The sequence below is a fragment of the Dipodomys merriami genome, unplaced genomic scaffold, assembly GCF_024711535.1.
Source record: "Dipodomys merriami isolate MVZ:Mamm:240054 unplaced genomic scaffold, mDipMer1.0.p SCAF_45, whole genome shotgun sequence".
NCBI lineage: Eukaryota > Metazoa > Chordata > Mammalia > Rodentia > Heteromyidae > Dipodomys > Dipodomys merriami.
In genome coordinates this window covers 6,998,216-7,018,723 of record NW_027206013.1, presented here as the reverse complement: position 1 = coordinate 7,018,723, position 20,508 = coordinate 6,998,216, and the positions used below count along the sequence as shown (strand labels likewise).

At 43.0% G+C, this 20,508-nt stretch overlaps 1 protein-coding gene across 2 annotated transcripts in view; it reads left to right on the top strand.

Moving 5' to 3' along the window:
- The first annotated feature begins 2,037 nt into the window (after positions 1–2,037).
- Positions 2,038–20,508, top strand: part of Hormad2 (HORMA domain containing 2) — an 82,125-nt gene continuing 63,654 nt past the window's right edge. For both annotated transcript variants that reach the window (XM_069994793.1, XM_069994794.1), the window contains exons 1-2: positions 2,038–2,125; positions 14,019–14,103. In XM_069994793.1, coding sequence (XP_069850894.1) covers positions 14,053–14,103 — 51 coding nt within the window. In that variant the 5' untranslated portion in view covers positions 2,038–2,125; positions 14,019–14,052. The remainder of the gene's footprint in view (positions 2,126–14,018; positions 14,104–20,508) is intronic.

Here is a 20,508-nt window from a genome sequence, read left to right as displayed (position 1 = left end):
CAAGGAGCCCAACAAAGGAAGGATCGGGAAAGATTAGGAGAAACTCTCCACAGAAGCAATTAGGAAGAAGAAAGGGTAATTGCTTGTTTTAGTTCAACATTTATTTATTACCATTTTTTTGAGGTAGTGAGGAGTTCATCTGTATGGAAGCACTGTAGACCATCATTCTACCACTGAGCTAATACCTCCACTTCCTTTTTTAATTATTAAGAAAAATTAAGGTAGAGTTTCCATAAATCACCCAGATTGGCCTCAAATTCCTGAGCAGCTGGAATTACAGGCACTCACTACCAGGCCAGGCTCACCAACATTTATTGAATTGTCTACAGTGTGCCAGACATGGTATTGGGGGAGGACTGGGAATGCTGAGGTTGGTATCTCAGCTTATTTACCTTCTAAATGAGGAGTGGGGAGTGGGAAGAACAAGTTAACAAAGAAATGAAGTCAAGATGGAGATAAATTCTATACAGGACACTGAAAGTGAGATAGAATGGCTCCATTTGGGAGAGGCATCAACTTCCGTTTTTATGGGTCAGAATGGGAAGGTCTTTGGACATGCTGGCGGCTGAGTTTAGGCTGGCAGGCCGATGGACAATTATGACAGCCACCATAAAGACAGTACAGGTCCAGCCCGCAAAACCAGGTATGTTTTGCTAAAGCTGGAAAAAGGCTGGTAAGGAAAAGCCATCTAGCTGTGTTGGGGGAAGTTAAGAGGCAGTTATTCCTGGAAAGTAGTATAGGACCCACGCAGTCCTCAAACCAAAGTGCTTTTGCTCCCCAGGGAACATTCGCAAGGGCTGGAGACAGTTTTGATCATCATGGTTGTGAAATAGGAAGGTTGGGAAAGACTTGGGGAACAGGAAGGTTAGGAAAGATTGTACTAAAGGAATAGTTTCAAATGGAATTGTGTTTTTTAAGTCCTTGTGTCCTAAAGTCAGGTTCTTACCAGCTTCAATCTTTTTGTTGTTTTCTTTTCCTGCAGGGACAAAACAAGAAGAAGTGCCAAGCGGCCTTCTCTTTCTTCTGTCTGCCCTTGGAGACACACTGCAGAGGTCCAGGGATTTCAGGACCTTTCACAGAGCTCCACAGGATGCTAAGTGCAAACATGAGGGGAAGGATGTGTGGAGACACAGTCCCCTACTTCTGGAATTATCTCTGTTGAAGGGTCTGAGTTCAGACTAGGGCAAGAAGAAGCAGGTTCATGTTTTATTTGTATAATTACACATTAATGTTACATACATATTACATATGTAAACATAAATATAACATATATTTATACATAAACTATGAAACATACTTATGCATACATATTATGTATGAAATATATAAAAATATATACATGTGGGGCTGGGAAGGTGGCTCAGTGGTAGAGCGCTAGCCTTGAGCTGAAGAGCTGAGGGATAGTGCCCAGACCCAGAGTTCAGGCCCCACAACCGAGAAAAATAAATAAATAAATAAAAAAAATATATATATATACATGTTATTTATAAAATATAAAATATGTATTTATATGATACATTATGATATATAATAGTATATACTTGTGTATTATATTATATGTATATTATATAATGTACAATAACATTTATAACTATAATAAATAATTATATAATAATAGTTATAACATTACATAATATATATTTTATTACATTTTAGAGAGAGAGAAAGAGAGAGTGAAGGGTCTAGCTATAGGAAAGAGGCAGAGATGCCTTCTGGCTATCTAACGCCTCTCTTTGGCCTGAAGGCCTAGCGCAGTTCTAGAGCCCCTGTTTCCCCAGGTGCCACGCGCCTACGCGCCTTTGGCCAGCCACTGGAGACCTAGAGCGGGGAGCCCGACCCTACCCTGAGGGGGCGGGGCCCGCCGCAGACCGTTCGCCACGACACGCCCTAATTTGCATATTCCTGAGGCTGGGTGAGGAGGGTCCCAGGAGCCAGGGGCGGGGGAGGTAATGATGGACTGGAGCTGTGCCTGGCCCCGCCCAGGAGAGGCTCATTGGTTATTCATGAGCCGGAGGGGGCGGGCCCCGGCTGGGAGGAGCCGTTGTGAAGTCTAGAGGGGCGGGTGGCGTCGAGGGGTTGAAGTGGAGAGTTTTCTGGAAAGAGGACGTTGGGTGGTAAACTCTTCGTGCGTATCGTTTCTTTATTCCCTTTTGAAGGCGGTTTCCGGGGTGGGGACGCCGGTGGGGACTGGGGAGTTGCATGGTGGTGGGCGCAGGGGGAGGGGGGTTGGGGGGGTAGGGCGGACTCCTAGCCTGGGACGGGGGGGGGGGGGGGACAGGGGTTCAAGGCCAGCCCTGGGGACAGGGGTTCAAGGCCAGCCCGGGCCGGGAGAGCCCGTGAGACTCTGATCGCCAATGACGTGGAGTCGTGGCGTGGCTCAAGCGGCAGAGCGCCAGCCTGGAGCTGAAGAGCTCAGGGTTCGCGCCCAGGCCCAGAGTTCAAGCCCCAGGACTGGCACAATTTAAAAAACTAAACAAAACAACAACAAATGCAAGAAATGGCCCGGAGCCTCACCTTCCCTTCCCCCAGGCAGCATGAAAATTCAGGTATTTGAGAAAATGGTGGGATTCATCCTTTTTTTTTTTAATTAAGTGGTTATGAGTACCATGCGTCTGGATCAGTGCCACCCCTCGCATCCTCCTCCACCGTCCCTCTCCCTCCACCAGCCTCAGCATCAAGTATGATGCTGTCCCATCAGCCTCCAGCCTCCAGGAGGGGGGTCTGTGGCTGGGACTTTGGGTTTTATCTTGCCTGGCTCGGGTGGTCCACAGTTACAGGCTCGTGTCCTTCCATAGTTAATGCTTGGGGACCCTCTGTGAGGCGCAGGGTCCTGGGGAGAGGCTGGGCCCTGGTTGAAGAGTTGCTTTTGAACTCTGCTGGACATGAGTTTGCCAAACTTTAGTACCAGGAAGGAGAGGGTGGCAAAACCTCCAGATTATTCTGAAACCAGCTCAAGTGTTCAGAGCACAGGCTGAGCTGTGCTGTGCATCACTGCTCACTTGCTGACAAATAAAATCAAAATAGGCCTTTTTTTTTTTTTTTGATCCCTTCTGGGGTTTTATTTATTTATTTATTTTTGGGTCCGGTCGTGGGGCCTGAACTCTGGGCCTGGGCGCTGTCCCTCAGCTCTTCAGCACAAGGCTAGTGCTCTACCACTTGAGCCACAGCACCATTTCTGGCTTTTTTCTTGTTGCTTATGTGGTGCTGAGGAATCAAACCCAGGGCCTCATGCATGCAAGGCAAGCGCTCTACCACTGAGCCACCTTCCCAGCCCCCCTTCTGGGGTTTTAAATATCACTGGGATGGTCATCCAATTTCTCTCCCATTGGACCATAAATCTCTTGGGATAGGAACCATATTTTATAATACACAATCCTGCACAGTGCCTGGCACAGTACAGTTTCTCTACTAAGTTGAATGCACAAGTAATTGAAATAGCACAAAAAAAGATATTTAAAAATCAAAAGAGCATGAACAAATACTCAATTAATAGAGTGGAAGTAATTTACTCTGATTATGGTGTAGCAGAAGTATAAGGGCCAAATGGAATTTGTTACAGTGGTGGATAATAATTTATTGAAACAAGCTCTGGGAAAATTCTAAGGAACAGGGAGAAATTTGGCAAACCAGATTCCCTTGCTTTATGGTTTTATGCTTTGCATTTAGATTCATGATTCAATTGGAATATTTGTGTGTGGTTTGAGGATTAAGTTGACTTTCTCCTCCTCTTTTTTTTTTTTTTTTTGTGCTGGTCCTGAGGCTTGAATTCAGGGCCTGGGAGCTGTCCCTGAGTTTAAGGCTAGTGCTCTACTACTTAAGCTACAGCTCCACTTCCGGTTTTTTTTGGTGGTTCATTGGAGATAAGAGTCTCATGAACTTTCCTGCCCATGCTTATATCAAACATCCTTCCTCAGAGCTCAGCCTCCTGAGTAGCTAGGATTAGAGGAGTGAAGCATTCTTTTCTCTCCCCCTTCCTTTCCCCCTCCCCCTCCTTCTTTCTCCCCCCCCCCCCTTCCCCACCCCTCTGTTTTCTCTCCCCCCTCTTTCTCAGTCCTGGGGCTTGAACTCAGGGCCTGGGCACTGTCTCTGAGCTTCTTTTGCTCAAGGCTAGCACTCTACCATTTAGGCCACAGCACCGCTTCCTGCTTTTTCTGCTTATGTGGTACTGAGGAATTGAACCCAGGGCTTCATGCATGCAAGGCAAGCACTCTTCCACTAAGCCACATTCCCAGCCTCTTCTTTTTTCTTTAGAAAAACTTTTTAATGACTGCTCCATGTTTCCTTATCTTGAGCTTGTTGACTTCTTTTTTTAATTATTGTTTAGTAGTGGTACAGACTCCTCTTTTCCTTATTCCTCCTCTTCCTTCCCCTTTCTTTCCTCTCCCTCTTCCTCCCTCTCCCCATACTCATTCATTGTCTTTTTGTCCAGCACCTTCTTCCACCAAATTGGCTTTAAAATGAGGATTGAATTAGAAGGAAAAGATCCCCTGATTGGTGTCCAGTTTTATGAGTCTTGGATCCATTTATGCTGACACACTAACTTTGAATAAAGCCATCTTCCTCATCATGCATATGAAAGGAAGATCATTTAGCTGCATTTCTGAATCTAGCTATTAGATATTGTTCTCTTTAAAAAAAATTAGTATATCTTTCTTCTGGTAGGGGGTTTATTGTGAACTATTTTCATACCCTTTTATTTTTGTGTGCCAATACCAAGGCTTGAACTCAGGGCCTTGATACTATCCCTAAACATTTCTGCTCATGGTCAAACACTCTACCACTTGAGCCACAGCTCCATTTTCAGGTTTTTTTTTTTTTTTTTTTTAATGGTGATTAATAGGAGATAAGAGGCATAAGCCACTGGTACCTGGCTCTTACTCCCTTTTGATAGGGATTTTTTTTTTTGGGGGGGGGTCTGGTCGTGGGGCCTGAACTCTGGGCCTGGGCGCTGTCCCTCAGCTCTTCAGCTCAAGGCTAGCGCTCTACCACTTGAGCCACAGCGCCACTTCCGGCTTTTTTCTTTTTGCTTATGTGGTGCTGAGGAATGGAACCCAGGGCCTTGAGCATGCAAGACAAGCGCTCTACCACTGAGCCACCTTCCCAGCCCCGTGATAGGGAATTTTCTTGTAAGAAATGTGGCTTTGGAAGATTGGGCTCAGGGGTTGAGAGCCTTAGTAAATCAAATATGATTATCTTTGGGCAAACAGAATAAATTCGGTTGGAATGGCAAAAACAAAGGATAGTAAAGGTAGGGTAAGACTTACTAGACAAAACAAAAACTGGTTTATCTGAATCTTCTAAAGATTTAAGTCATAAAGATTTAGATAACGGGGAAAAATAGTAACGGTGCCACTGTTTAAAACGGCATTTGATGTGGAGGTCAGGAGGTAAGCCTGGGCTGGTATATTTTTTTCCAAAAAGATCACAGATATCTTGCCTCTTCAGAATCATAATTCTTGTCACAGTGTGGTCAGACCAAATGTAAAGATGAATAATATTGGTGTTATAGATCCAACAAATACATAAGCAAAAGACATTTGAAAGTTAGAGCTCTGTAAATCCATAGTTATGAAACCTCTATTTCATAGCTAATGAAACAGAACAAGGTGATTTTTTGAAAAGTTCCTTGAGAGCTGTTCTCTGGAGGTGCATGGTCTCTGGGTTGGCAGCTTATGAGCTTTCAAAGTTAAGCAGCGGTTTGTACTTGAATAGGAGGCCCTCCCTCCCCTGCAAACACCTGCCCCAGGGAAAATAACAGGAACAACAGAATAGTTGCAGGTTGAAAGGAGCCTGCTTGTTTTGAAAATGATTTGGACCTTTTTACCTTCCTGAAGCAAGCTCATGGTAGAATAAAAAAAAAAAAAAGATACTGCCATGTATGGAAACACACAAGCAAATAAGCCCACACGGAGGAAGAGGCTGGTGGTGCATGATATTAGATGAAGTGAAAACAAAGAGGAAATTCACTTTGGGGAGTCAGTCTCGGAAGATGACATTGCGCGTGCAGTGTTGTTAGACTTCCTTTTGCCATCAAATGGCAGGCTGGGCCCGAGCAAGGCAGTGGTTTCTCTAGATATTAATGACTTCATCTAACAAATTAGGCATTCAGATTTAGATGGCATTTAAAATTCCTCTCCCTTCTAAAATGTTAAATCTTTTCTAGACCTTTAATCTTTCTTTGTTTATATGGTGCTTCTCCATTGTGCATCTGTTTATTGTGATCTCAGGGCCTGGACACGATTCTTTGTGGTGTGTGTGTGTGTGTGTGTGTGTGTGTGTGTGTGTGTGTGTGTGTGTGTGTGTGTGTGTGTGTGTGTGTGTGTGTGTGTGTGTGTGTGTGTGTGTGTGTGTGTGTGTGTGTGTGTGTGTGTGATGCAGGGCTGGCACTCTACTACTGGAGCCACAGCTCCACTTCCAGCTTTTTGGTCATTCATTGAAAATAAGCGTCTTACGGACTTCCCTCCGATGTTGGCCTTCTCAGTAGCTAGGGTTACAAGCAGGAGCCACTGGACCCAGCTCTAGTCATTGATTTTTGGCAGTATCAGGGTTTGATTCAGGCTACATGCTTGTGAGATAGGCACACTACCATTTGAGCCACACCTCCAGTCCTTTTAGTGTAATTATTATTTTTTCAAGTAGCGTCTCACCTTTTGTCCTAGCCCACCTGGACCACAAACCTCCTACTTTTGTTTCTGTCTTATCCAGGATGACAGGTATGAGCCACTGCTCCCAATAGCAAATGTTTATTGAGCATCTACTTTGTTCTAGTCTGTGATAACACTGAGGATTCAAGAAAGAGCTAGGCAAGACACAAAAAGTCATATGTGACATGATTCAACTTATAGGAAATGTCCAGAATATAAAGATCCATAGAGATCAAAAGTAGATTAGAAGCTGGGTGTGGTGGTACATGCCTGTAATCCAAGACTGAGGCAGATGGGTAACAAGTTCAGAGTTAGCCTGGACTCCATGGTGAGTATAAAGTTATCCTGGGCAACATAGTGACAACCTGTCTCAAACTTTAAAAAGCAGGTTTAGTGGCCAGCAAGGACGGATGGGACAGAATGAGAGCTCCTGCTACTGTAAGCGTGAGCCTCTCTCGCGCTTTTTAATGAAAAGCTTCTGGGATCAGATATTACTGAAGTATGCTAAAGCTCTCGGAGTTGAGTTTACCGGGCTGGGTACCTGTGCCTCACACGTGTAACCCTAGCTACTAGAGAAGCTAAATTCAGAAGGATTCTGACAGAAGGATTGTGTGTCAGCCTGTGCAGAAAGATCCACAAGACTCAGTTTCAATGGAAAAAGCTGGGTGTGGTGGTGTCCACCTGTAATCCCAGCCTAAAATAAGTGGCTCATGGTCTAGGAACATTCCTGGAAGGAAGCAAGACCCTGTCTCAAGGATAACCAGCACAAAATGGACTGGAGACATAGCTCAGTGGTAGAGCACCTCCCTAGCAAGCATGAAGCCCTGGGCTCAAACTTTAGTACCACCGCCCCAAACCAAAAACTAAAAATCTTGTTACCAGATACAGTGGCTCAAGCCACTGTAATCCTTGTGACTCAGGAGGCAGAGATTGGGACGATCATGGAGGCCAACTGGGAGGAAAGTAAGACCCCCATCTTTTTGTTGTTGTTGTTGGTCGTAGGGCCTGAACTCTGTGCCTGGGCGCTGTCCCTCAGCTCTTCAGCTCAAGGCTAGTGCTCTACCACTTGAGCTACAGCACTACTTGCGGCTTTTTCTGCTTGTGTGGTGCTGAGGAATCAAACCCAGGGCCTCCTGCATGCAAGGCAAGTGCTCTACCACTGAGCCACCTTCCCAGCTCCAAGACCCCATCTTAACCAACCCTCCAGCTATATCTGAAGCATGAATAAGAGAATTGTGGTTGTCTAGACTGACCAGGGCATAAACATAGACCCTATTTGAAAAATAACTAAAGCAAAAGATGACTAAAAAATGTTCCTGCTTCGCAAGCACAGTTCCTGAGTTCAAAATGCAGTAAGGGTCGGGTGGAGATAATTTGGAAAATGAGGGAGTGAAGTAGAAACAATTGCCCTTTGGTTCATTATAGAAGCATGGAGGCGACTATGGTATATACTGCAGTAGACGATTAACCTGGATTTGCTAGTGGCGAGGGTGGCAATCAGGAAATCAGCCCATGAGCAAGTTACACGAAGCCTTTTAGGAGATGAGTAAGAACTGGGAATGGAGGAAGATGTTTCAGAAGGAGGGACTCTTGCCAAAGCCTGAAAGCCAGGGGAATGCAGCCCTTTAGGTAATTAGATAAGAATGGCTGGTACATAAAAACACAAGGGAAAATGATTTGGAGATGAAACAGGGAGGCATGAGCCAAATCTTGAAGCCATGGTGAGTAGTTTGGATTTTATTCTAAGGGCAGTGAAAAGCCATTGAAGCACTATGGTCTGGGAAAGATACATAATCAAGTTTGTAATTGAAAAAGAAAGCTGGCTGCAGTATAAAGAAGAGAATGAGAGGGCTAAGGCCAATGACAAGCAGACTGGTGGTTGCAGGAATCCAGACGAAAGATGAGTGGAGAGACAGCACTGTTGGCAAGAAGGAGAGGGGGCTGGGCCGGAGGATGAGGAGGGGTTGGGGTGACAGTCACATGGTTTAGACTGAGGTGCTGAGCTGTTTGATAGCACCACTCCTTAGCTAGAGAACAGAAACAGGTTCTGGGGGAAAATTCACATGGGATGTGTTCAGAGCATCTCAAGGTGGAATTGTCTAATGCACAGCGCTGTGGGCCAATGACTTCTGAAATGAGCCTGGCCTGGGGATATGTATTTAAAAATGCATAGAGCCAGGCAAAGTGGCTCACACCTGCAATTCTACTACTCAGGAGGCTGAGATCTGGGGGTTGAGGTTTGAAGCCAGCCTAGACAGGAAAGTCTGTGAGACTCCAATAAACTACCAAAAAATCTGGAAATAGAGCTGTGGTAGAATGATAGCCTTGAGCAAAAAGAAGCTCAGGGACAGTGCCAGTACTAACACCCCCCGCCTACCCACACATACCCCCCCCCCACACACAGAGTCATTGCAATAGATGTAGTAATGGAGAAAATGGGAGTATGTTTGTCTAATGAGTGCATTAGAAGGAAAAATAAGACAAAGTAGCTATAGAATACCAAGATGGCTAGGAAAAAAAATGAGCATGGTACTAGAAGTTCAGTCCCATGAACTCAAAGCCAATTTGGAAACCATGAAAACAGGATTTTGGAGAAAGGTAAGTGAAATTTGGTTGATTTTGCCAGACAAAATGAAAGCTGTATGTGCTTCTTTTTCAAGAGAAAAAAGTACAGTCATTTAGTCTGGGGAGAAGGATGGGTATGTATGTATGTATGTATGTATGTATGTATGTATGTATATATTTTAGTGCCAGCACTGGGGCTTGAGCTTTCTGCCTGGGCACTGTCCCCGAGCTCTTTGCTCAAGGCTAGGATTCTACCACTTGAGCCACAGCTCCACTTCCATCTTTTTGAGGGCTACTTGACCAGGCTAGCCATGAACTGTGATCTTCTGATATCAGCCTCTTGAGTAGCTTTGATTACAGGTGTGAGCCACTGGTTTCAAGGATTTTTTTGGAGGGGACAGTCTTGGGGCTTGAACTCTGGGCTTGGGCACTGTCCCTGAACTTCTTTCACTCAAGGCTAGTGCTCTACCACTTGAGCCACAGCACCACTTCCGGTTTTCTGATGATTTATTGGAGATCGGAGTCTCAGGGAGTTCCCTGACCCTGATGGCTTTGAATCACAATCTCAGATCTCAGCCTCCTGAGTAGTTTAGGATTACAGCTGTGAGCCACCGGTGCCTGGCTCAGGAAGGCTTTTTATTTTTATTTTTATTTTTTTTTTATTTATTTTTTTTGTCGGTCGTGGGGCTTGAACTCTGGGCTTGGGAGCTGTCCCTCAGCTCTTCAGCTCAAGGCGAGCACTCTACCACTTGAGCCACAGCTCCACTTCCGGTTTTCTGGTGGTTTATTGGAGATAGGAGTCTCACGGTCTCTCCTGCCCGGGCTGGCTTTGAACCGCGATCCTCAGATCTCAGCCTCCTGAGTAGCTAGGATTACAGGCGTGAGCCACCAGCGCCCGGCTCAGGAAGGCTTTTTAAACAAGCTCCGTCAGCATGGGCTTCTGGATGTTCCTGCTGAGGTATGACTCTGGGCCTGTGCTGGCCCAGCGCTGCCTGTTTGCAGAGGGCAGATGTCAAGTCTCCAAAGTTGCTGTCCTGAGTGTTTCTTTGCCCTGGTGGTTAGGGAGATGAGGAGAGGAAGCAGCAACCTTGCCTGGAGCTGTGAAGACATTCTTGAACTCCCTCAGGCAGGGGAATGGAGTAAGGGAGATAGGATAAGAAAGAAAATGAAAAAAGCCTTGTTAAGACTGTGTACGTGAAAGCATGTAGTCAGTGAATGAGTTAGTCATTGGGCAACTCGACAGCGGTGCACATATTTAAGTGTCTGTTCCTGTTTCATGGGGAAATGTCTGCAAGGACAAGAGAAGGAAGAAGTAGGAATCTAGGAAAACCAGAGATGGAACACTCTTTGAAGCAAACAGGTTTTGTTACATATGATGGAAAGTGTTACCAGAAAGTGAGCCAAGTGCCTTACAAATAATGACTAATCTTTGAAATAATCTTATCAAGTAGATAGATTCTGTTATCATCTTTACTTCATACTTGGCAAAAACAAGACGTGAAATTTGCTCAAGGTCAGAAAGAGGGTGAATCGTGCTTTGAAATGTGATTCTAGATAGTTGGGTTCTAGAAGAGTCCAGGCGTTAGACTCGTTTTGCTATCTTTCCAGATAAACACATGCTCTGAACATGCCCTAAAAAGTTCCATCTCATAAAAAGGAAACTAGATTCCAGAAAAATTGAGTAATTTGGCCAATATCACACAACTCATAGGCCATTGAGTCAGAATTTGAATCCAGATTCCTTCATTCCAAAACCTCTTTCTAGTAGATTTTACTGCTAATTATTTTTTCTCTGTATACATACAATTGTGTGCATAAAATTTAATTTTACTTGTTTTACAGACATGAATCCCTGAGAAATTTATTAAATGCTAATAGAACCTGACTCGAAGCAAATGCCCTAGATGTCTCAGTTTTCAGTGATAATATCAATTTAATCCAGGCCATCCATATATCAGATTGAAAATAAAGGTGCAGTAACACATTGGGGTCTAATTGGCTGCTGCTATTTTCAGGGTTTGATTCTCTAGACAGGCCATCAGAATATCTTATGATCACAGAGAATTAAAAAAAAAACCTACCAGTATAGAAAGCTATTTAAAAATCATTATTCCTTATTTATTATCTCTAAAACTAATAACTACCCCAGTAGGGGGTGATGGCTTAATGGGCTACAACTCTTATAGGTAGTTTTCTTTTCCCTCCTTCTTTTATTTCTTGAGATTTAAGGGAGGCAGCAGATACGAGAGTCAGATTTGAAGGTGATTCTTTGAAATCAACAAAGGATACCTGGGACTTTGCTGAAGGATAAAGGACTGTTAGGTAGTTTTGGTCACATAGAAAATATTGTAATAGAGTGCCCCCTAATGGTGCTTTGAAGAAGCAATTTTGGAGCGATTAAGTATCACTTGTCTATAATCTCTATCACCACCTTGTGGTAGTGTCTAACAATTTTAGCTTCTTATTGGCAAAAATCTTGCACTAATCTGTAAACACAGCAGGTCATGGGCTATCCTGGGGGATACCAAATAGAATGGAGGATTTTACAAGTATTTTAGTTATAATTCTGTAAAACATTTGGGTTGGGGGGGCCATTACTAAAAACAAGGCCTTTGTAAAGAAAACTAATTTGCTTGCTTCCCCCCCTTCCCTTTTTCTTTTCTCTCTTCCCCCTCTTTCTCTTTCTCTCCCCTCCCCCTACTCTCTCTCTTTCTTTCACTTAGTGCTGGTACCTGGGCTTGAACGTAGAGCCTCAAGCTCTTCCTTGGCTTTTTCACTCACAGCTGGCTCTCTACTACTTGAGCCACACCTCCACTTCCCGCTTTTGCTTGTTAATTGGAGAGAAGAGTCTCAAGGGATTTTCCTGTACTGGCTAGCTTCTAACCAAGATGCTCGGATCTCAGCTTCCTGAGCTGCTAGAATTATAGATGTGAGCCGTAGCTCACAATCAATGAGGTGAAAGTAGATGTTTTAAGCATCCACTTTTTTTCTTACAGTGTAAACTACACACAATGTACAGCTCCTCACATCAGCCTTTCTCGAATATATGGTGGCACCAGCACGTTCTCAATGTTGTCCAGCCCTTCCACCACCCGCTTCCTTCCTTCTTCCACACACCAATTAACAGGCAGTGCCCATTCAGTGCTCATCTTTCTGACCTACCCTGATCATTTCTACTTCATATGAATTTGCTCCCCTTGTACATAAGAGCACACAATATTTCTTCTTCTGTATCCGCCTTTTGTCACTTACCATAAATGTTTTCAAGGTTCCTTTACGTTGCTGCCTGCATCATAGTTTCATTTCTTTCTAAAGAATTAATAACACTAAGCAAAAGGAAAGAAATGAACATATCACCCGATGTGGAAGAAATAACTGTATTGTCAAAGCTCAAAGAACTCAAACTTTACAGACCACGATAAAGACAATTTGCCCCATGAAGGTTAGAATGTGTTTGTGACTTTAACCAAGTATCACTATCCCACAATACTGTGAAATTTCTGAAATTTATGAAATCACTTAATCACAATAAAAATTGCAAAAAAATTAATAGCATTCCATGTGTATACCACATTTCATCCATTTATCAACCCCCCCTCTTTTTTTTTTTTAAATAGGGTCTCATTATATTGCCCAGGCTGGCATCTAACTCCCTATGCTCAGCAACACTCTGCCTCTGTCTCTTGAGTAGCTGAACCTAGCTGCTTATCTGTTCATCTGTTCATTGATAGATATTTGGATTCTTTTCACCTTTTGATTATGATGAAGAGTGCTGCTATGAACACTAATGAATACATGTCTGGCTCCTGCCTTCATTCCCCACGCCCCCTCCCCTATATACTTAGAAGTAGAGTTCTAGGAATTGTGGTAATTCTACATTTTTGCGGAACTGGTATCTGGTGTTCCACAGTGGCCAACTACTTTATATTTCCACCAGCAGTGCGCACAGCTGACGTTTCTCCACATTTTCATGAATACTTATTATTTTCCATTTTTTTAGTAGCATCCTAGTGGGAATGGAGTCTACAGATTAACTTCTGAGTTTTTGAATTTGCAAATAATTATACCTAAAGTGAATTTAAGAAATGTTTTGAGCCCCTGGTCAAAAGTATTGTTATCCTGTAGGAGATAATAAATATAATAATAAATACATTGTTGGGTCTTTAAATGTTCTTATAATTTTCTTTTCTCCTGTGTTTCTAAATAAATAAAGATATCTTATAATTTTCTATGAGTAGTTGAGAAAAATTAACCCAGAGACTTTATGCCAAATTCAAGGAAAATTGGTGCAGAGATTAAATTGTTTGTTTAACTTATTCACCAAAGAATACCATCAATTTATAATGCTATAGTTTTCATTAGAAAATTTCCAACTCAAATCTGTCTTCCTAGTTTAGTTTAGGTAGAACCTGATAGGACTGTTGTAGTATTAATTCTTCCCTTGTGTTTTCAGAATTGAACTTGATAAATTTCTCTCAAAACTGAACAATTGGAACTGTCCTTGTTTGGGTTTTTGAGTGCTTTTGGAATTTTTCAGTTCCATCTTTGGAATGAGCAAGTCAGGAAGTATTCTGTTTTTTGTTTTCTTTTGGTATAGTTGTGGGACCTGAACTCTGGGCCTGGGCACTGTCCCTCAGCTCTTCAGCTCAAGGCTAGCACTCTACCACTTGAGCCACTGCTCAAGTGCTGAGGAATCGAACCCAGGGCCTCAGGCATACAAGGCAAGCGCTCTACCACTGAGCCACCTTCCCAGCCCTCAGGAAGTATTCTGCTAGGCAAGATCTCTAACGATTATTTTTTCCTTAATAGGACAGACTTGGAGGAATCCTGGTTCACAACCACAATGTCTACTGCACAGCTCGTTCATGCGCCCAGAACACACAAGACATCTAAGGTATTTGTTAAGAATTAAAGAAAATCAATGCCCATTTAGTGAGTTACTTTAGAAGCATGATTTTAATCTTTTTTCTTTTTAAAAAACAGCAGTCGTGTCAGTTAATTGGCAGGTAATATTCTGGGAGAGTATGTCTACACGTTAACTGCCTAATGGACTGAAGAGGTCTAGAAAATTAAAAGGATTACAAAGTTACTCACTAGGTGCTTGTTTAATGTCTATATATCTTCTAGAGTGCGGGAAATCAGAAACAAAATGATATTTAAAGAGAATGATTCTTTGTTAGACATCCACTTGCTGGATAATTCGGGAACTTTTAGGGCACATGGTGATATAATTATGGAACTAAGGAGAACATTGAGAGAAAAATGGCTGCTAGAAATCTGTGGGCTGGGAAGGTGGCTCAGTGGTAGAGCGCTTGCCTTTCATGCATGAGGCCCTGGGTTCGATTCCTCAGCACCACATAAGCAAAAAGAAAATAGCCAGGAGTGGTGCTGTGGCTCAAGTGGTAGAGCGCTACCCTTGAGCTGAAGAGCTGAGGGACAGCGCCCAGGCCCAGAGTTCAGGCCCCACGACCGGACCCAAGAAAAAAAAAAAAAGAAAGAAAGAAACCTTGGGAGTTGGTTAGTCAGCTTACCATTGCTGTGAAAAAATAGCTGAGCTAATCAACTTAAAGAGAGGAGAGATTTATTTTGGTTCAAGGTTTTAGCCCGTGGTTGATGGATTGCATCATTTGGGGGCCTGTGGTGAGGCAAAGCATCTTGGTCAAGGGCACACCCCTTGAGCTGTCTCCTTCCCATCAGACCTCGCTTCCTGAAGTCTACCTCCTCCCAGTGCAAGGGCCGTGGCAGTCATTGGAGAGCCTGACATCACAGGGAGGATTCCATACTCTAGCCATTTTAATGTGTCCTAAGACACTCAGCAACGCAGTGCTTGTTCATTTATGACCATCCAGTAGTCTCCAGGACATTGTGTTGTTTCAGAAGATAATACAATAGAAATGATCTTCAATTAAAAAAATATGATTAGGGAAATAAGATTTTTTTGTAAGCTGGTCATTGATGGCTTATGCCTCTAATCTTAGCTACTCAGGAGACTGAGATATTAGGATTGTACTTCAGAGCCAGCCTGGGCAGGAAAATCCATGAGACTCCCATGTCCAATTAACCACCAGAAAACCAGAAGTGGAGCTGTGGCTCAAGTAGGAGAACGTTAGCCTTGAGCAAACAAAACCAAAGGGACAGCGTTCAGGCCCTGAATCCAAGCCTTATTACTGGCATATGTGCACACACGCGTACGTGCGCGTGCGCACACACAGAGGATTAATTGTAGTTAAGTCAACATACTGATATTTGTATATGTACAAAAAGAGTAACATAATGGCTGAGAGGAGTTTTGGGAGTTTGGGAGTTTGTAGATGCAGGAATGGTTTGTACATTCCTCATGAAGGAGGTGAATATCAGGAGTAATGAAAAATAGAGTTTTGTGAGGAAAGCTGTCTTGTCCCTCATAGTGGAAATAAGTGTGGCATGGTTTAGAGAATACCATAGAAGCCATCCTTCCTGGGTGGAGAGCTCATCTTGTTGAACAGAAAGTAGAATTAGATAGGAACTTTGGAAAGTAGATGAGTACAGACCTTAAAGGCCTGTCTGCTTTTCTTCTATAGTTAATGGAAAGTCAAAGGGCGTGATCAGGAGAGTGAATAAGGTTTTAGGGTATTAAATTGTCACAGAAGTAGACAGATTGAAGCAGGAAGGAGCAGCCATCTTTCTGGCTTGGTTTCAATGTTCTCACTGATCTCATTTGCTTTCCTAAATGTGCTGCCTTCCTGGGGGAAATGCTGAGCTGGGTGTATGAATCGCAATCAACCTGGCCATTCTCTTTCTCACAGTAAATTAACAAACTGACCTTTTAATACAACCAAATCTTCATTGTTTGGACTGCATAAACTACTTTCCCCAGTAAAATTTAAATGATAGTATAATTTTTGTTATTTAATAGTTAGAACAACACTAAACATTATAGAAGCCAACATTTATTCAGCATGTGTCTGCGTGCCAGGCATGGTGCCAAGGGCTTTATGCTATTATTTCAATTAAACCTCTCCATATGGAAGAAAAGCAAAATAAGTTGCTCCAGGTCCTGGAGTGCTAGGATTACAGGCATGAATTACTGTGCCTGGCCCCCAAAAGCAATTAAACATTTTTACACATCCCCAAACATCACACATGCAAAAGTAGTAATGTTGTTATAGACTAGACTATAATATGATTTGGCAAAAAGGGCAATGCCATAATACATTGTCACTATATGCTACACTAAGAAAAGGTATTCTTACATAGAAAAACCATGTTTAGAACACTCAGAAAACATTCTACTGGAAATTCTTCTTCATCTAAAGGTTTATTCGTAGACAGTCCCTACCTCTAAGTAACAGGACTTGTATTAGAACTTGTACCTTTGAACCACATAGCATAATAAAAGGAGACAGTTACTTGCCAGCTTACTTTTTCTGGTTTCTTTTGATGCCCATGCCACACTGTATGAGACTGGTTCTAAGGTCCTTCCAGTTCTGAACTACGGTGCAAAGCCTAAACAAAGAATTTAGATTTGCTTTACAAGGTGATTGTTTCAACTTTAGTCTGGGCAGGGGAAAGGTGCCCCTTATGAACATTAGAAGAATTCCAATTAGATTAGTGTAGTCTTACTAGATTATTCTTGCCACTAAGTTTTGGAATTCTATAGAACCTAACCAAACACATTTTCTCATTAAGTCGTTTATTTGTTACAGAAGGTTGTAAGTATGACTTGATTTTCAAACAAATTTATCAGCTTTTGAGGACCAGATTTTGCAGCACATGTAAAATTCTTCTAATAGTCCTAAAGCTGTTTTTTAACTCAAGCATTTAATTATTGAAGAGAATTCCCCCCTCCCCCCTCTCTCTCCTCCTTTGGCCCATACTGTCTGCTGGGTTGGTGATTCTATCTCTTTGATATCCAAATCTCTCCAGCTGGTCTGTAAATTCCATGAAAGTGCTGTCTTTATTTCACCTTAGGTTTGCTTTGATGTTTTGCAAATCATCATCATCACATTTGTTGGTAAACATACAGGAAAATAAGGAACTGTTAAACCAGGCACGTGCTAAGCACTTCATAGACACTCACTCCTTTAATCCTCACAATAATTCAGTAATGTAGTCATCACTTTTAATGAAGTAATGGAAGCCCAGAGATATTAAGTAACTTAAGCAAAATCTGGCGTTTGGCACTAGGTGTTACAAATAAAACTTTATTGGAACAAGGCTGCACTAGAACTGCTTCAGTTATAGTCTGTGACTTTTTTCATATTCTCTGGCAGAATTAATTGTAAAGCTTAAAATATTTATATCTGGCCTGGTATGGAAAAGGTTCTTGACCTTTTCAGGATCATAGAACATGCTGAATAAGGATTTGAACTGTCTGGCTAGCTTTGGTGTATTTATTTTCTTGACTGCACCACTATGCTGCTCCCTTACACCCGCCCACCCTCAGCCACCTGGAGAGGTGCTAAAGACATCACAGGTTTCTTTCTATACTTTCTTCCTTACAAACACAAACATGCATAGCCACCTGTCTCAGTCTGGGAACACACACACACACACACACACACACACACACACACACACACACACACGAGTTGATTCTAGCTATTCAGAGTAGTCATGATCTAGTAAATGAGTGAGTATGAAGTGCTGTGTTTAGAAGAAATATGGGGTTAGGTTCCTGTGAGCCTCTGGTCAGAACAACCCATGATTCCATAACTGTTATTGTATCTGCTTCTGTTTAAATACATTTATTTATTTATTTTTGGGTCCGGTCCTGGGCCTGAACTCTGGGCCTGGGCGCTGTCCCTCAGCTCTTCAGCTCAAGGCTAACGCTCTACCACTTGAGCCACAGCACCAGTTCCGGCTTTTTTCTTGTTGCTTATGTGGTGCTAAGGAATCGAACCCAGGGTCTCATGCATGCAAGTCAAGCGCTCTACCACTGAGCCACCTTCCCAGCCCTGTTTAAATACATTTAATGCAGACAGATGGTTCATTAACTGTGAACTCAAAGCCAACAGCACCGGAAGTGATGTCTAAAGTAAAGTTCTCTAACAAGTGTATTTTCTCCCTAAGGTTTTTGAGAGCCTTCTCAAATGTAGGGGCACCAACAAGCCTGACTTAACTAAGTGTGCTTGGGGACTCTTTAAGTAGAAAAATATACCAATAAGAACATAAAAAGATAAAAACAAAAGCAAAAAACAAAAAAGCACGAGGCACTAGCTAGACGAAGAAAAGGGCAGATGGGACAGAGGGGCGGCTGGAATGAGGAGGCCAAGGTCTTGTTTAGGGCGTGTGCTGGGGACTAGCTGGCTCGGGGCCAGGCGGCGTGGCCCTGCTGCACGGCCCACAGCTGCGAGGGATCACCATGATGCAAACGCTGATTTGCAGCCAGCGAGGAGGAAAATTGATAAATGTGGCTATTGACTATAATGCCTAACTGGGGTTTATTTCCCAGTGAGCATATACCATAAAATCATTCTTCAGTATTCAAAAATTTGCCTTTTTTCTTAACAGCAAATCATAAATGTGCTTTGGTGTATTTATTCTCTTGACCCCACCACCATGCTGCTCCCTTACACTGCCCACCCTCAGCCACCCGGAGAGGCGCTGAAGATGTCACAGGTTTCTCTCTGTCCTTTCTTCCTTACAAACACAAACATGCACAGCCACCTGTCTCAGTCTGGGAACACACACACACACGCACACACACACACACACACACACACACACACACACACACACACACACACACAGAGCATACTGTGGGGAGGGACGGAGAGAGAGAGTAGGTACAACTGGATCAGAAAAATAGTCTCTTCTTTTCCCCGAGACCCGGTCTCACTATGTAGCCCACATTGGTCTCAAACATGTCATCCTCTGCCCCTGCCTCCTGAGTGCTGGGATTACAGACTCTGCCACCGTGCCTGACTAGCAGGAATAACTCCTGCTTCTTTTTGTTGTAGTTGTTGTTGGCAGTACGAGGGCATGAACTCAGGGCATGAATTCAGCTTTGATTGCTCATAGCTGGTTCTGTACCATTTGAGCCATAATTCTAGTCCGGCCTTTGGCTGATTATTTTGTCCTCTAAATTATTATTATAATTATTGGTGGTGGTGGTGGTGGTGGTCATGGGGCTTGAACTCTGGGCCTGGGTGCTACCCTTAGCTCTTCAGCTCAAAGTGAGTGCTCTACCACTTGAGCCACAGCACCACTTCCTGGCTGATTATTTTGGAGATGGAATCTCACAGGCTTTTCTGTCTAGCCTAACTCGTGTGTGTGTGTGTGTGTGTGTGTGTGTGTGTGTGTGTGTGTGTGTGTGTGTGTGTGTTTCATTTATTGGTTTTGACATTTTCTTTCTGGGTCTTTTTTAATTTTTAATTTTTTTTCAAATTCTTTATTGTGATTAAGTGGTTACATAATTTCCTAAATTTCACAGTATTGTGGGATAGTGATGCTCAATTAAAGTCACAAACACATTCTAACTTTCATGGAACAATTTGTCTATCACAGTCTATAACATTTATGAGTTCTATGAGCTTTGCAGTACGGTTATTTCTTCCACATTGGGTGGTATGAACATTTGTTTTGCATAGCGTCAGCTGTTCCCTCTTTCCCACTTGTTCCCTCCTTCCCATCGCTGCCATTAAGTTGCTTAGTTCATTTTGGTCAATGTCCAGTGCATCTGATGGGTCCTGCTGTCGTATGTTTTCCCCTGATTCCCTCTAGTTCTGTGTCTTCCTCTTGGTTCCCCTACGGTGTGCACATATATACCATATATGTGATCAGCAGCATGGGTTATTCAGTAGTGATTCAACCAGATGAGTGGAAGTCCTTTGTTTCTTAAGTCCTGTTAATTTTGTCATATCACCTTACATTTTGGATTTAACATCCACTTATCAGGGAGACCATGTGCCATTTGTCTCTTTGCTCTTGGCTTACCTCGCTTGATATGATTTCTTCTAGCTCCATCCATTTCCCTGCAAATGCCATTATTTTGTCCTTTCTAATGGCTGCATAATATTCCATTGTGTATAGATAGCACAGTTTTTGGATCCATTCATCTGTGTGGGACATCTGGGTTGTTTCCATATCCTGGCTATTGTGAACGGTGCTGCAATAAACATGGAGGTGCATGTGTCCTTGTATACTGGCTCCTGTTGTTCAGGGTAGATGCCTAGAAGTGATATGACTGGGTCATAAGGGAGGTCAATATTTAGCTTTCTAAGGACCCTCCAGACTGCTTTCCAAAGTGGTTGTATGAGTGTACATTCCCACCAGCAGTGTAATAGGGTTCCTCGTTCTCCACATCCCCTCCAGCATT